Here is an 18,328-nt window from a genome sequence, read left to right as displayed (position 1 = left end):
CAGACATTATTTTCCATACAGCTGGCAAGGTGAAAAGGGTGGCTGTTGAAAAAAAACTAGGATTTCCGTTCTAAGCTCAAACAAGTGCACCAGGATTTTGCCCCGTGAGAGCCATCTAACTTCAGTATGGGTCAACAGACAATCGTGTATACTACCCATTTCTTCACAAAGTACGTGAAATATTCTGAAATTTGTTGGCCGTGATTTTATGCAATTCACCTTTTCACTGCATTGTCCAGCACTTCCTTCAGTCCCTCAGGCATGCGTTTTGTTGCGAGGGCTTGTCTATGGATGCTGCAATGAGTCCAAGAGACTTTTGATGCAACCTTTTTTGTTCGAGCTACAAATCCAGTATACTTCCCCGTCATCGATGTCGCCCCATCAGTGCAAATGCCTAGGCAACAAGACCAACCTATTTCCTTTTCTTGAAAATATGCATTAGTCAGATTGAAGATATCTTCTCCAGTTGTACGTTCTTCCAATGGTCGGCAAAACAACAAGTCTTCTTCAACCAGACCTTCATTCACATAACGTACAAACAGTAGCAAAATAGCTAGATTAGCTACATCAGTTGATTCATCCAATTGTATAGCATAATATGGACTATTTTTCACTCTCTGTACAATTATGGTCTCTACATTATTTGACATGTCATTAATTCTTCGTGACAACGTATTATTGGACAAAGGTACCATGTCAATCCTTTTTGCAGCCTTTTCTCCGAGCTTGCAATGAACTACGTCTTTTATACATGGACCAATCAAGCTCTCTGCTATGGTATGGGCTTCTGTTGCTTTTGCTACTCGGTAGCTCACGCGGTATGATGCTTCAAGTGCATTTTCATTATCAGTACTTGCTTTGGACATAAAACTGGTAATGTCACTTTTCCTCTCAGCTAATTTTCGCTTGAAAAAATCAACAGGCTTGTCGAGTTGTACAGGATGCCTAGTTTCTAAATGGCGCCGAAGTAGAGAAGGTTTGAGGCTGTTGTTTGCTAGAACATCACCACAAATCACACACAGTGGTTTTGGACATTCTTGATCACCAATGCATGTAAATCCATATTTTATATAATCATCATCATATTTTCTTTTCTTTGTAAGTGACTTTCCAGGACCATCATGATAATTAGACGTAGATGTTCCACAGTGTGGACTTGAGGAAACACTAGCTGATTCTTGCTTCTTTACACTTTCCTTTTTCAGCCACTTATCCATTGAACTTGTGTACAAAAGTTCTAATAAAAATAACACAGAGAGACTGCTAACAACCAACAAACTAGAAAATGAGAAGATTCACTCAAGTCTCACTGAAGCAAAACAGCACTCCAGAGAGAATGACAATTACAGAGGCACCTTAACACAGCTACACTGGCTACAATGTGCTTCCAGCTGGTTTGGGCTCCCAAACAGCTTTTCTTCCGCCACAAGGTTTCTCCCTAGGAGGGTGTCCTGCGAAGGACAAATTAGCTTGGACCACCCCCCACATACAGCACTGCTCCTGCTCACTCTGCCCTCCATACCAGCTTCCCCTGTCTGACCAGGACAGGAGTCTGAGCTGCCACCTGCAGGTCTGGGGGACTCACTGCCACCCTGCCCACCACAGGGCTCAGGCTACTGGCCCCGCGCCAGGACCTGGGCTGCCGGATCCGCACGCCCCGGGGCTCCTGCTGCTGGATCCCATTGACCGCCCCAGTTAACTGAGCTCCGCTGAGCTTGTGCTGCAGGTCCTGCTGACCGCTGGAGCTCGGGCTGCTGGCCCCAACTGCCTGGCTCCGCTCTCCGTGGGGTTTGGGGCTGCCGGCCCCGCCAGAGCGCTGGGGTTCGGGCTGCCGGCTCCCCCACTGACGGGTGGCAGGGCTCGGGCTGCCAGCCCCAACTGCAGAGCCCTGCTCTCCCTGGGGCTCGGGCTGTCTGCCCTGCAACAAGGTCCCACCTGCTGCCGCCATTAATGAATTTTTTTCTTGCGAACCCCCTGTAACGTTCTGCGAACCCCAGTTGGGAGCCACTGCTCTATCCTAATGATGCTTTGAAATATGTTTGCTACGGCTTCCTAAGGCCCAATTCTGCAAAATGCTGGCATCCCTTTTTAGGTATTGGGTGCTTTCAGCACTTTGCAGGACCTTTTTGAAGATTGAGAATGATGCTTTTAGTATCCTACTTGCCTAATTCGTAAATTTCTCTTGGGTACTATGTATGGCCATAAAACAACCTAACCTCTTACTACCATTGAAACATTCTTGTTTGTGTGAACATTGATTTATTATCACATGTAACATCAGTTGGCTCAGCTGCTCGTAGTCTGGTCTTAGTACAAGGAAGGAAATGGGGGGGAAATTCCACATTGTGCTGTGGTTGTCTTGTTTTAAGAGTTAAAATAAAGCCAATTCATTCCCTTTTTTGAACCAGTATTTGAACAGCTTCTCTCTAATAAATTGTTGTGGTAATAAGTTCTGTGGGTCGATGAGAAGAAATATACCTTCACAGGTGCCTTCTAACATAATTCTGTCTTTCCCATTTGAATGTTCTGGATCTTCACAAAACAAGTAACTAGGAAAGAACGTGAACAAGGTTCATAAGTATGTGTAAGCAAATTGTGGCATAAAAATAAACTTGAGGCTTTAATTATATCACATCAGTTTATCCAAATAATATGAACTGTTGAATTTTTTTTGTCATGTTTCATCTTCATGCCTCAGGTGATCTGTGCATATTTACGTGAGGTGTCAGGATAACAATAAAACAGCATTGTGATAAATGTACTGACCCCTACTAGTATTCACCTCCATATGGGACCTTCTTGTGGGTGCAGGTGTCTGCCCTTACAGTTGACAGTGCAGGATCAGGACCTAAAACAAAAGCTCTTAAAGATTAATGTCACATACAGCCTCAAGATCCTAAAATCAGCAAGCTTGGCACATTTTAAATAAATATTCAAAGCCAGCCAAGCAAAGTGCTTTTGTATTTTAGGATTAGTTTTAGCGGCTTGTGGTTAACTTTGCTTGTTTTCAGATATGTAGCTGAAAACAATTAAATATGCTAGTTAAATAAGTTTGACTTCCCTTGTTTGCAGTATATTTTATGATTCTTAACTAAATCTAAGATTCAGTATTTTTAAATTAAATGCTAAATGCAATTTTATTTTACCTACATATGGGACTTTTTGAAATGTTTTTAAAAATGTAACAAACATATGTTTTCTACTTCTCCATTTAGTCTGATCCATTTTACTTGGAACAGGGTCAATGAATTTTTATTTGGGCATTATTTTCATGCATGTTTCCTGTATATAAAAATTGTATATTCCTTAAACCCTAATTCTAACTGTAATGAAATTGTGTGCTTCAAGAAATGACCCTAAATGATGACTACTTCCAAGGATTGTATTAACTTTTTTGTTGTTTTTGAAGGTGAGTGCTCCAGTAGTTACATCCACTACACAAGAGAAGCAGAAGGACAGTGATCAGTTTGAATGGGTTACCATTGAGCAATCAGGAGAACTAGTTTACGAAGCCCCAGAAACAATTGCTGCAGAGCCTCCACCCATCAAATCAACAGTGCAAACTATGTCTCCCATACCAGCTCATTCTTTGGCTGCCTTTGGATTATTTCTTCGTCTCCCTGGCTATGCAGAGGTGCTGTTAAAAGAGAGGAAACATGCCCAGTGTCTGCTTAGATTGGTGTTGGGGGTTACAGATGATGGCGAAGGAAGTATGTACTGAAACTACTACATTTATTTGTAAAACACTGCTAAATTGTTTTAACTTACATTTAAGTGTATTTACAATGTGATGCTTTAGAAGGAGGCTGGAATTGCTTTGTGTAGTTTGTGAAGAACTCAATCTTATCCACATCTTGGATCATATAAGAAAATTTAAAACTGGCTGACAGATTTTAAAATAGTTGTCATAGGGAATCATCTTCGAATGAGGGTGTTTCTAGCGGGGTTCCATGAGGATCAGTACTAGGCCCAGTGCTACTCAACATTTTCATCCATGATCTGGAAGTAAATATAAAATAACTGCTAATTAAACTTTGTGGATGACACAATATTGGCAGAATGGCATATAATGATGAAGACGGGTCAGTCATATAGAGCAATCTGGAGCACTTCATAAACTGGGCCCATTTAAAGAAAATGTGTTTTTAATACAGCCAAATGCAAAGTTATATGTCTAGGAGCAAGGAATGCAGGCCATACTACAGACTGGAGGGCTCTATCCTGGAAAGGAGTAGCTCTGAAAAGAATTTTAAGGTCATAGTGGACAAGCAGCTCAGCATGAGCTCCCAATGCATTTCTTTAGCATAAAGGACTAATGTGATGCTTGGATGTATAAACGGGGGGAATAGTGAGTAGACTAGGGATGCGATTTTTACTTCTATGCAGTGTTGGTGAGACCAATACTGCATACAATTTTGGTGTCCACACTTTGAAAAGGATGTTGAAAAATCAGAGAGGACGCAGAAGAGACACAAAAATGATTCAAGGCCTGGAGAAAATGCCTTGCAGTGAGAGAATTAGAGTTCAATCTGTTTAGCTTATCAAAAAGAAGATAGAGAGGTGACCTGATTATAATGTGTAAATACTTTCACAGGGTGTAAATACTGGGTACTAAAAGGGTTTTCAGTCTGGCTGAGACATGCATAATAAAAACCAATGGCTTGAAGCTGAAGCCTGACACATTCAAATTGGAAATAAGGCACACTTTTAACATTTTAACTTTGAGGGTGATGAACCATTGGAACATACTACCAGTGGAAGTGGTAGGGTCTTCATCTTTTGAATTCTATATAGCAAGACTGAGTGCCTTTCTGGAAGAGTCCTGCACTTAGGACGGAAGAATCCCATGCACTGCTACATGCTAGTGACCGAATGGCTAGGCAGCAGTTCTGCAGAAAAGGACCTAGGTGTTACAGTGGACGAGAAGCTATGAGTCAACAGTGTGCCCTTGTTGCCAAGAAGGCTAACAGCATTTTGGGCTGTATAAGTAGGGGCATTGCCAGCAGATCGAGGGATGTGATCGTTCCCCTCTATTCGACATTGGTGAGGCCTCACCTGGAGTACTGTGTCCAGTTTTGGGCCCCACACTACAAGAAGGATGTGGAAAAATTGGAAAGAGTCCAGCAGAGGGCAACAAAAATGATTAGGGGGCTGGAGCACATGACTTATGAGGAGGGGCTGAGGGAACTGGGATTGTTTAATCTGCAGAAGAGAAGAATGAGGGGGGATTTGATAGCTGCTTTCAACTACCTGAAAGGGGGTTCCAAAGAGGATGGATCTAGACTGTTCTCAGTGATACCAGATGACAGAACAAGGAGTAATGGTCTCAAGTTGCAGTGGGGGAGGTTTAGGTTGGATGTTAGGAAAAACTTTTTCACTAGGAGGGTGGTGAAGCACTGGAATGGGTTACCTAGGGAGGTGGTGGAATCTCCTTCCTTAGAGGTTTTTAAGGTCAGGCTTAACAAAGCCCTGACTGGGATGATTTAGTTGGGAATTGGTCCTGCTTTGAGCAGGGGGTTGGACTAGATGACCTCCTGAGGTCCCTTCCAACCCTGATATTCTGTGATTCTATGATTCTAAGATATGCTTTAGCCAAACACGAGTTATTGGGCTCAACACAGGAGGAACTGGGTAAAATTTAAGGGCCTGTGATATACAGACTGTCAGACTAGATTATCTAAAGATATAATAATGATCTAATGGGCCATTCTGGATTTAAACTCTGAATTTTGTGTAAGGCCAGACCAGTGAGTTCCTTTTTTTTTGGGGGGGGGGGGGGTACCACAAACAATGAACGTGGTCAGTACTAATAAAATTGGCCTTAAGACCACTAATAGAAGCTGTAGCAAATGTTTTTCTTGATCTCCTTCACCCACTGGTAGCCTGATGAAAACAAACAAATTTCTCAGCTCAAATACCTTGGCCACCTTTTTTTCTGAGGGAGACCTGGTCCTTTCATGTTTAATTAACCAGACATTTATCCCTTTGCAAAGGCTAGGCCCCTAGATACCTCTAGTATCAAAACAAGAACCTGTTCCTCCATTCATAAATTGGTTAAATGCCCTAAGGGAGTACTTGTGCTCCCTAGAACATCCATCCTAGTTTAGAACCTCTGCACAAATCAAAAGAGGGAGGGACAATAAACTTCCCAATTTGCTCAGCTAGTCCATGAACTTTGACTGTTGTTTGCCTCTTAATTTCGTGTTGCTTTTTCTGTAAGCTTGTGCACAGTGGGGGAGACAAAGTGAGCCAAATAACAAATGAAATTTGATATCTGGGTATTTTCCTTCAGATTTGGGTAGTAAACTGACTGGAGAACCATTCAACTCTCATGTCTAGCCTGCTTCTTTTACATAATATAAAGATCTATATCTACAAATCTATGATATGGCCCAAAATAATTACCATTTAAACACACCTCAGAGGCAAATAGTGTATCAATGTTCTCTCATTTGGTTTTTCTACCATTCCCTTGTGGCTTGGCTTATGTATAGAGTTTGGGAGCCTATAGAAAATGAGAATAAATACTTTATATTTCTTGTCATATAGACAGCAGTCGTGGGACTTTTTGCTCTCACCTTCTTTTAGACAGCAGTCTGTTTTGTTCCTTTAAAAAAAAAAAAAGTTAGATGTTTTGATAAGTTTGTGTGTTTTGTGATTTATTTTTTTAAAGCAAAAATCTCTAGAAAATCACTTTACTGAGTCAAATAGAGCAGAAGAGTACATAAAATTGGACAGTTTTAACTATGTACATCTAATTAACAGGCAAGAATATTGTTACACTATGATTTTACAAATCATTATCCTCTTCTCCACCCTTGATACAATAGGGCTAACTTTAAAAATAAAATTATAGTACAAAACTCAAACATTGGTTATCTAGTAAAACATAATTTTAGTTTTAATGTCCTGTAGTGAAAATGTATTGAATCGCTACACTGTTTCATTGTGTACCTCATGAACGGCATTACAGTTTTTGTTACTGCAAAGTTTATCCTAGCATTAAAAATATGTTAATAAAAGTGGAGAGGTTTTTCTCACTGGCTTCCTGGTGGGGCAGCTGTTTGTATAAACTTTCTCTAAACTTTACAGAGTAATCCAGTCTTACAATAAAAAATATGACCAAATACAAAATATTAGTGCAGTGAGAGAGTTGTTAATGAACTAGGTTTTCACCCTTGGAGATAAGGGTTTAAATTTTGTTTTTAATCACAAATTATATGCATTTATTGGTCTCAGCCTACTCCATAAAGGAAACCAGTTCATATCTCTTGCCCATATTTCCCACCAGAAGTTTGGCTAAAAAGAAGCTCAGAATAAAATAATACATTCCGCTGAAGACTTAATATTTTCAGAAATATAGCTGGATGTTTTCAATAAATCATTGCGAAGATGAACATTTATGTGCTGAACTGTTAAAAGGAAATATTTAATGTTTTTATACTTTCTCAACCTAGGTCATATCCTGCAGTCTCCTTCAGCTAATGTGCTTCCAACTCTTCCATTTCATGTGCTGCGCAGTTTGTTCAGCACCACACCATTGACTACTGATGATGGAGTACTCCTTAGGCGCATGGCACTAGAAATTGGGGCAGTGCATCTTATACTTGCTTGTTTATCTGCTCTGAGCCACCATGCCCCGAGAGTGCCCAACTCTAGTCCCAACCAGTCAGAGGTAAGTTTAGCTTCTGGTTAGTGACGTACTTAGCTGCAGTAAGCTCCAGTGACCTAGTAACTATGAAAGTCTTGTTACTGGGATAGCATCACACGTCTTTCTTAATCTAATGTTCTGTAGCTCTTTAAAATGAATTCTTGAGAACTTGAATTCAAGTGAATTGCAAAAGTAATTTGAAAGTCCTTGCTAAACTACTGCTGCTTACATGTTTCAGTGCCCTGTAATAACCTTAAAAGGCTTATTACATTTAAAAATAAATTACTTTACTTTACCAGAATGCAAAGATTGCAGAGTCAGACACGGAAAAGTTAGGTTGCCCATGCAGCCTTTAATTTGGGCTGCTTGCGCATCTGTATTATGATGCAGTCTTTAATTACATGATTCATAGTATTTTTTCCACAGGACTCCCGTCTTCTTCAGTGCTCAAGATGGTCAATGTGTAGCTGTTCAATATTTTTATCCTCACTAGGCAATGTTTGCCTCTGTCTTATATACTGCACACCATCCAACCCTACATTGAATACAGAATTATTCATTAAGTGGTTTTCATTCTTCAATAAGTGGTTCACAAACCTTAGTGAACTGATCTTCATAACTCGGTGATAGGGTAAAGTGCTATTTTATTCCTGTTTTACAGATGGGGAAGTGAGGCACAGTGAGATTAAAGCCAAAGGGCCTAGAGCCTGAATTTTCAGAAAACTTAATATTTTATAGTAGTTAATATGTTCAAAGCACAGCTCCCACTGACTTAAGTTGCAATTATGAGAGCTCAGCACTCCCACAAATCATGCTCAGGTATCCCAAATTTGGCAAATAGAAAATGAGTCGCACACAGTTAAGGACCATCTGTAAAAAATTTTAAGTGACCTGTGCAGCATCACAAGTGAGGTAGGTGAGGGGAGTATCTAACAGACTCATTCACTGCACAGTCCCAATTAATTCTCTGAGTATTGTCCATTCTGTGCTCTGAATGAGGCAGGCATCCTATGGGAAGAAAACTAGTATTTGATCATATACTCAGACAGTATCATAATGCATACACACAAGGGGATCGAATTAAGGTTGAACCTACATGTTCGTGGGTTTTCTGTTCTATGGAAGGAAACAAAACTGGAGAAGACAGTCAAGAATCACTACAGTTTGAAAGTCTGTTATACCCACACACACACACTGTCCCCCTTGTGATCCTGAGAAGAGACTGAGACACCTAACAGGCACAGATGTTCTTCTGTTCCTACACCACTCAGAAATACTAATGAAGGGACACAACCTATTCTAGAGAGAAATAGTAGAATTGATGTTTATGAATCAGGTAGAGTTAACGTTAGCCTTTGCCCAGAAATAGCTCAGCTCACATTAGTCATGGGCTGTAAACCCAGTATCAGACCAGAAAGCAGAATATTTTAGCAGTACATCTCCACTCAACCTCAGAAGTGCATAATGCAGCCTGTCCATTACAACTGGCTGGCACATAACGCTCCACCTCATCTGTTTTAATCCACTCACCAGAGTCAAGATATGGTATAGCACAAGTAATAATGAAAAATGGAAGCTCACCTCCTGGAGCTGAGAGCTGTAGAACCAGTTCCCTCAGACTAAATGTACACCAATGTATACTTTATTTTGGATTATAAAGAATATACATAGAAGGTATCAGAGTGATCACTGATGTGAAGTGACTAAATAAATGGGTAAGGAAAGCAAGATTCTGGATGGTAACCCTAGGATCAATCATAGTTGCTCTATATCCAGGAGACTTCCATGTGTATTGAGCTGGCAGATGTCTATCTCCACATTACCCTATGATCTTGTCATGGTAGCTTTCTGAAATGTATAACCTTGCACTTCTAGCACAAGACCGTGCCTTTTTGATCCATCTTCAGCTACCAGGGTTTTCACAGTGATGCTAGTAATAATCCTAGCAAGTCTCTGGTCGAAAAGTGCTCATCATTTCTAAATGATATCTTAATCAAACCTCCATCCAGAGCAGCAGCTCAGAAAATGAATTCTCCAAAAATTACTGCTTAGGGTCTAAACCCACACACCAGATACAATGGAAAATCGTGCACTAATACTGAATGGCACAGTATTTTTATTTCCCTCTGAATGTTGGTGAACCAAACATAAGAACGGCCATGCTGGGTCAGACCAATGATCCGTCTAGCCCAGGATCCTGTCTTCTGACAATGGCCGATGCCAGGTTCTTCAGAAGGAATGAACAGAACAGGTAATCATCAAGTGATCCATTCCCTGTCATCCACTTCAAGCTTCTGGCACGGAGAGACTAGAGATGCTCAAAGCATGGTTTTGAGGACAAGAAAACATATTGAAAGTCCAACCATTTAACCTTCCACTTTTGCAACAAATGCCTGTCTTGCTGGGTGGGGAACACACCTGGAAAACTAGACAGTCACATGTAGAGAATGCCACATGGAAAAGAGAAAGTATCCGCTTCCTAGAGTTCACAGAAATGAATGCACTACAAAGTTTTTATCACCACTACCTTGGAGGCGAGCATGTTTTGGTTCAGTATGGGCCCACCACCATGGTCACATTTCTGAACAATTGGTGGAATCAGAAGCTCACAGCTCCTCTCAGAAGCAAGGGAAATTGTCGTGGGCAGAGAAGAGTATCTCATCACTCAGAGCAGTGCACATACAGCATACTGATAGATTCAGGGTAGGATTGGCTGAGTAGCTATTCCACCAATGATTCTGTATGGCATCTGAATTAGGAAATCTTTGAACTAGTGACCAAGCAGTTCAAACACCTGGAAGTAGACCTCTCTCGCAAATCACAGAAATGTGAAACTAGATCACTGTTTTACCAGCGAAGTGGATTCTCTTTCAGTAGGAGCAGATGCCCTCACATAGATGACATGCTGTATGCTTTCCCACCCCCTCCTGTGAGAATGAAATGAGAGATTCACCAAGCCTGTACTGAAGCCTATATTCTTGAGGTGACGGCTCTCCTGAAGAGCTCAAGTCCAAAGAGACAGCATATTCATCTATAGTAACACCTTAATGAGTTTGGGCACGTTGTAGTTTTACTATTAAAGTGACTTTAGATTCCAATTTAAAATTAAAATCATGAATGCAAAGCATTGCCAATATATTACTGCAAAGGCCATAACGATATATTTATATAGTGTAAAAATGTTATAATTTAAAATGCTACTGCTTTTCCTTTTCTAGCAGTAAAAAAAATTTCTAAGATGCATAGTAAATATATTTTTGACTTGTTTTTTCCAATTCAAAACTTGTAATTCAATCTGTTTATATATTTTAATATTATATAAGTGGTATTTGCTTTTTATTACAAATAGTTTAACAGCTTTATTTCCTCATTCTCTTTACTATACTTGAAACAACACAAAAGGAGAAAATGAAGTCATCTCCAGTTTTTGGCATAGGACAAAATTTTCAGTATGGGGCACCTGACGTTAGGCACCTAAATAAGTGACCTGCTTTTTAGAAGTGCTCATTACCCAAAGCTCTCAGTAACTGTAATGGGACCTGTGAGTGCTCAGTATTTCTGAAAGGCGGGTCACTTATTTTGGTCCTAAATATATGGTTAGGTGCATAACTTTAGGCATCAATTACATTTTCTTTTCCGAATTCTTATCTTCTATATATGATCTTTCATCTAAGATCTGACAGCTATCTTTTAAATTTAACACAGGCACCAGAATATTTTAACACATGTTAAAACAGTTTACTAATCTCATGCTATTTTGCTATTAAATTAATTTTATTATTTAAATGCAGTAATGAGCACCATAAGAATAAGCAATCTGAGCACCTCTAAAAAGTTAGTGAAATAAATGTCATGACACTCCAAGGTCAGAAAGTATTTTACTTTCCCATTTTACTGGAGTAGAAAGTGAGATGCCATTGAGTTTAAGTGACTTGGGCCACATATGAATTCTGTGGCAGAGCTGGGAATATAACCTGTTTCTCCTGATTTACTACTTTAGCAAGTTTATTCACAGATAATTCGTGTAGTTTCATAATCCAAGTCTTAGCAGCCTGCAGAAAGGTTTGAAATGACATTTATCTTCCATCCAAATTTGTCTAATAATTATAATTTTCATTAAACTTGGCTAGATTTTAGTGCTAGTTGTAGAGCTGCATCGTTTAACATGATCCTAATTACCCTTCATTAGTGTACATTGTAAAATATTGTTATTGCCAACGTGATTACAGTGAACAGAAAAATGATTTACTGTCCCATGCAAGCTGAAAAGCACATGGGATGATTTACAGTCCTGGTTCTGTACTAGAAATACACATGCGTTGCAGAGTCTTTCCTGTCCTGGGGGTTGAATTCCAATGGATGTCTGTCACGGATTCCCCCCCGGGGTGCCACCTGGAACTGGGGTACCACTGAGCTCTCCCGACCCACCCACCTGGGCTCCCTCTCACACTGTACTGCTGTGATAAGCTGACAAGCCCTCCAGCCTGCACTTTCACCAGCATACATACAGGTAGGGACACACCCAGCAGCAGTTACATGCAGGCTCTCTGACCAACCCCTGGAAGGCTACAGCTAAGGCAACTCCTAGATCCACAGGCACGCACCCCCTCTGGAGTATAAACCCCAAATTATACCGTCTTCCACTGCACAGAGAACTGTACAGCGTAAGCTCATAAAATTCACCCTCTCCCTCAATGTGGAGAGGAATATGCCACAGCCTTTTGCCTCTGAGCTAAGATTCCCATACACTTCACTCCAACTCATTGGTTTAGATAAAGCAAAAACAAGTTTATTAACTACAAAAGATAGATTTTTAAGGGATTGTAAGTAATAGCAAACCGATCAAAGCAGATTACCTAGCAAATAAACAAAAAATGCAAACTAAGCTTAATGTGCTAAATAGATTGGATATGAATAGCAGATTCTCATCCTAAGAAATGAAACAAGCAGGCTGCAGATTCTTAAGGGGCAAGTTGCACTTGCTTTATAGCTTGGAATCCCCAGGTGTTTCATTCACAGGCTAAAAATCCCTGTAGCCTGAATCCAGCACTTCCCCCAGTTCAGTCTTTGTTCATCAGGTGTTTCCAGGAGTCTTCTTGTGTGAGGAGTGAAGAACACCAGATGATGTCACTCCCTGACTTATATAGCTTTTGCATAGGGTAGGAACCCTTTGTTTCAAAGCTTATTTCCCAGACCAATCTCTAGAAAAATACTGACATCCCAAGATGAAGTCTGGAGTCATGTGGTCTCATCACATATCTTTGTAGAGTGATGCAGCCATTACTTGGAGGCTGTCTGTAGCCTTTTCAGAAAGGCTCCCCAGGTGGGAGATAAACTTCTCCTAAGGCCTATTGTTTTTTCCTAATGGCCCATTGCCCTGAATAGGCCTTCCCCACACACTATCTAGACTGAAAGCATCTTGTCTAGTGGGCATTACTCAGGTGTAACTACATTTGAACTACAGATACATAGTCAATATTCATAACTTCAGATACAAAAAAGATACATGCATACAAATAGGATAAACATATTCAGCAAATCATAACTTTTCCAAAGACACCTTACATGGCTTATCTTGCATAAAATACATCATAATTATGTCATAATCATATCCTAATAAAATCACTGCGAAGAATATGGAGTGCAGTGTCACAATGTCCATGAGTTTGTTTTAATAAGTAAATAAAAAGCAACAAAAAACCTTCTTTCCTGAAGGACAGAAGGAATTTTGAAGGACTTGGACAATACGATGTATAATCCCTTTTTGTTTTTATTAGCCACAGGTGTCGAGCACGCACAACAGTGTATCAACAGAAGAACAGCAACTCTACTGGGCTAAGGGTACTGGCTTTGGAACTGGCTCCACTGCTTCTGGATGGGATGTAGAACAAGCTTTGACTAAACAAAGGCTGGAAGAAGAACATGTCACCTGTCTTCTGCAGGTATGGAATGGTGAAGTATAAATAACCCATATAGGCATTCATGCATGTGGTGGTAAGATAGTTAAACCTGTAAAAAAGTTGTATTCTTAACCCCTTTTTCACTCAAGTATCTGAAGTATTTTACTTATTAGGCTGAAACACCCATCAGCCATTTGTGAGCCTATAGTTAAAAAAAAATAAAATTCATTTTTCCTGTGTTGCGGCTAAAAAAAAGTCTAGCTTTTTTTCTCATAACAAATGTGAATGTATGAAAATGTAGGACTGAACCAGATGGAGCAGAAAATTCCAATAAGCTATTTGCTTAAAGACGGATGCAATACACCTGTGACCTCAAGTAATTAATTGTGCAGCTGTTTTGTTAGACATTTGCAGGCTAAGTTGCTGAAAACAGGAGGTTGTAAGCTTGATGTGCATAATAGCTATGTAGCAAAGGTGGATGCCCCTGTGATTATATGTTTGTGGGAGGGGTTTGTTCCTGACCACCAAAAATGAGAACACATGCCAGTCTTTCAGGTTGGGGAGTATTTCTGTGTTATCATAACACACCAGTTACTTTATCAAGGTGAGGAAGGTTGCAGAGCATTGCCTTCTATAGACTGAGTTTGATGCTTTAGGACCTTCAGGACCACTTGAGAGTATATAGAGCATGTCTCTGTTCAACCAGGTAATACAGTGAATGTGGCAAACATAATTTAGCAAGAGATCACAAGAAGCTCAAGTTTAAATAATAAGCACAGATTTTTTTTTCCCCCCCTAGGAGGAGGATCCACCTATAAGTTTATAACCTCTATCATGGTGATCCATAAAAAGAACAGAACACAAAAACGGATGTTCTTAGTTGTCAGCACATGGACAGCTCTGAATGTTCACTGAACCAAGAATATTCTAGTAGATTTCTGTGGTGCTTTTATACTCCCATGTAGACCTATTGGCATCCAGGCAAAAGCAAAGGCAGATGATCAGAGAAGCAGACCTTGGAGACTAGGAACAGACTAATTTCTAGTTTGCCAAATAGGCTTCTTTGTGATTTCCTCCTTTTTTTCACCATTAGCAAGGGTAACTGATTTTTTCTTTAAGTCCCTTCTTATTACCCCAAATTGTCCAAGTAGGCTGTTTTCAGACATAGGGGAATTCTCTCAAAAGGCTCCATTCAATCTTCCCTCCTAAACCTCCCGCGCCCCCCCCGTCCCCCCCCCCTACACACACACCCCTCTCTCTTCTCTGGGCTTGTTCAGCATACCACTGAACTTGACCCATATACATTTTATTTATAATTGTCTGAAATGAGCTTATTGCTACTTCAGAGCCAAGCAAAAGTTTGAATGTCTTGAGGCTGATGGCATAATCTGACAAAGTAGTATATAGTTTAACAACTGATATACATACTGCCTTTTTTCATTTATAAAATGTATTTATACTCTTAAGTACTGAAAAAGAAAAATGCATAATTTAAATACATAAACTGCCACATTGTCAGTTAAAGGACTCTGTTAGATCACCATTATTATACGTCCATACGCAAAAGAATCCGTCTCCTATCGAACATCTTTTATTGAAGAAGGGAAAAAAAAAAAGGAAAACAAACTATTAAATAAACCTAGTAGCAAGCAATGAAATTCAACAAGCTCATGCTAACAAACATAGGGAGTGAATTCCAGAGCCCAGGACCCTTTTTATAAGAAATCCTATCTGCAGTCAGTACAAATTTAACTCATGGAGCTGTCAGCTCATATGCCTTCGCTAATCTTTACTACTAGGATAGAGCACAGGGGAGAGGCAGTTTTTAAGGTGGCTCAGGCCTGAGCCACATAAAATGTAATAGGTAAAAAAAACAATAGTTTCCAGTTAGTTTCCAAGAAACTAAACTAATTGAAGTCCTTGTAGATGATAGAACACAAGCTTCATGCTCCCTCCAAGACAATTCACTGCACAAACAAGGAAGAAAACAGCTGTATTATTCACTGACTAAAGATCAAAGGCAGTCTTCAGGTGTAGCCCCATGCAGGGAGTAATCTCACCAGAAGTGACCGAAGCATGGATAACTGGTGAGGTCCATATTTAACAGTAAAAGTTGCAGTCTCTTTGCTAGATGTTGATGATTAAGGTATTCTCTGTTGTCGACCATCTAAGATCCAACAGGTTATCCATCGTACTATTGAGACGGCAGATACTTCTCACTGTCTTCACTGTTTGCCATATGATTTACAAATTGGATTTATCATGGGATTAAACTGGAGATAGGATGTATTTAGAAGGTAGCTATTCTAATAGGAGTGTCAGAACTCCCCCAATGACACATAACAATGATCTGTCTAGCAATTTAGTAGAATAAAATAAAAAATGGGTTTTTTAAACCTAAACTTTTGTGTAATAATTTGAATAATTTGAAGTGACTTTATTTAATGCTTATTTTACCTTCTTAACTTAGCAAAAATAATAATAAACTGTGATCTAGTAATTTCTGTATAGGATTCTATCTAAATCATCTTTGAGCTCGAAGGAGTAACTTCCAACATTTAATAGGCGAAATAACAAGCCAGCCATTAAGTAGATATGGACAATTTGAGTTATTATCTCTAAAATGCATCAGATTTTGACTAAGCGTCTCAATATATTTTAATTTTCAGGTTCTTGCTAGTTACATAAATCCTGCAGGGAGCATATCAAATGGAGAGACCCAGACTAGCCATGAGGGTAGAGGACAAAACAGCAATGCTCTTCCATCAGTTCTGTTAGAGCTACTCAGTCAGTCTTGTCTCATTCCAGCAATGTCGTCATACCTCCGTAACGATTCAGGTAAAGTGCTGCTGTTTGGGTTTTTTTTGTTTTGTTTTGTTTTTTATTTTCTAAAAGCATATTGCACTTCTTTCTCTGAAATGAGCCTGGTGGAAAAGCAGAGCTGCTATTGACAAAATCAGGGTAAATGTTAATATTCATTTGCAAGAGAATGTCATGCTACTTGAACAAAATAGACAGTCCCTGCAAATTTCCATCGGGGTTATTTTTGACATTTAAAAAAAAATGAAAAAGCATATTTTATTACTCCTTTATAGTAGATTTATGTAAGTCTTATGAGATGAAACTTGTTTGCTGTGGCTGTTGATGTGATTTCTTTATTTTGTAGAGTTTTAAACTCTTGCACAGTTTGAAATTATCCCTTTTTCAAAACTACTTTAAAAAAAAATCTGTTTACAGATGCTATCACCTTGAAAAATCACATTTCCAGCTGACAATTTTGTATCTTACTATTCTTCTTCAAGAGCTAGTCCCAAGGATATTCATTATGGGTGGACATGTGCTCCTGGGAGTGGAAATTGTTCTGTAGCAGTGTCTGTTGGTTCACCCCTACCCACTATGCCTCCTCATTCTGTGAACCAAGGGTATAAATGACTGTGTGGATTTTTGGTCTTCAGTTGTTAATCTTTCTGTCCTAAGTGTGTGGTGTTAATGAGAAATTTATAGTTGACTTAATATTAGTGTGCATACACGTGCCAGTTATCGGCATTAACCAGAAATCCTGGTTAAAGGTAACATATAGTCATTTTGTGAAAATGTGCGAGCCCTACCATTACTTCTGAACTCTCTAAAAGTGGAACTGGGAGTGGGTATTCAGCCATGAATGATTCTGTATCTTTTAAGTATCAGGGGGGTAGCCGGGTTAGTCTGGATGTGTAAAAAGCGACAGAGTCCTATGGCACCTTAGGCCAGGTCTACACTACCGCGCTAGTTCGGCGGCTGGGGATCGAAGTTCCGGGTTCGATTTATCGCGTCTGGTCTGGACGCGATAAATCGAACCAGGAAGTGATCCCCGTCGACTGCGGTACTCCAGCTCAACGAGAGGAGTACCGCGGAGTCGACGGGGGAGCCTGCCTGCCGCGTGTGGACCGCGTCTGAACCGCGGTAAGTTCGAAGTAAGGTATGTCGACTTCAGCTACGTTATTCACGTAGCTGAAGTTGCGTACCTTACTTTGACTTGGGGGGTTAGTGTAGACCAGGCCTTATAGACTAACAGACGTATTGGAGCATAAGCTTTCGTGGGTGAATACCCACTTCGTCAGATGCTGGTTTAGTTCCCCTGAAGCTGCAATAGTTGGCTCCCTCTCAGTTATGATGTCACAGATGTCATGGATTCCCACTGGAGCTTGAAAACGGCTTGCAGTGTGTCATGTTAATGTGTCATTCCTTGAGGCATAAGACAAACCATTTGGGATAGGAGCTACCTCTTTACAAGTGTTTTTTCAAAACCATGCATATATAGAACAAAATAAAGGCGGTATAGCTGACTCTCTGTAACTACTCAGTGGTAGGTGGGGCACTGTGTTATTTTGAGCTGAAGCAGTCCAAAAATGTCTTCAAAGAACCTCAATCAACAAAAATTTTGAACAATGTGAAGAATGTTTCTCTGGATATTTCAGAGTATTTGACCCATCACTATAGGATTATCTCATTTTTTCAAGAACACTCTGGTCAAGTATTTACAAACTTGCAGCTCAAATTTAAGATAAATCAGAGTAGCTAATTTCAAACACTATGGCTAATGCAAGTCCTGTTATGATGTTAATCTTGATAGTTCGAATTTTTTCTTATCTAAAATGGTGCCAACTACTTTTATGTTCCATGGAAACAACTTACTTAGTTTTGCTTGAGAGAACACGTTGTTTCGTTAATTGTGGCTGTGGGCCATGCTGTCCATAAATGACTTATTTTAAAAAGTGGTTTATTCCTTCTGTAAATT

At 39.8% G+C, this 18,328-nt stretch overlaps 1 protein-coding gene across 1 annotated transcript in view; it reads left to right on the top strand.

The window, feature by feature from the left end:
- Positions 1-18,328, top strand: part of BIRC6 (baculoviral IAP repeat containing 6) — a 330,062-nt gene that overhangs the window by 221,626 nt on the left and 90,108 nt on the right. Inside the window, 4 exon segments of the mRNA XM_024194786.2 lie at positions 3,410-3,710; positions 7,458-7,675; positions 13,429-13,593; positions 16,221-16,389. Of these exon segments, the coding sequence (XP_024050554.2) occupies positions 3,410-3,710; positions 7,458-7,675; positions 13,429-13,593; positions 16,221-16,389 (853 nt within the window).

The sequence above is a fragment of the Terrapene carolina genome, unplaced genomic scaffold (assembly GCF_002925995.2).
Source record: "Terrapene carolina triunguis isolate 2854851 unplaced genomic scaffold, T_m_triunguis-2.0 Scaffold85, whole genome shotgun sequence".
Lineage (NCBI taxonomy): Eukaryota > Metazoa > Chordata > Testudines > Emydidae > Terrapene > Terrapene triunguis.
This window is presented reverse-complemented; position numbering and strand designations above follow the sequence as displayed.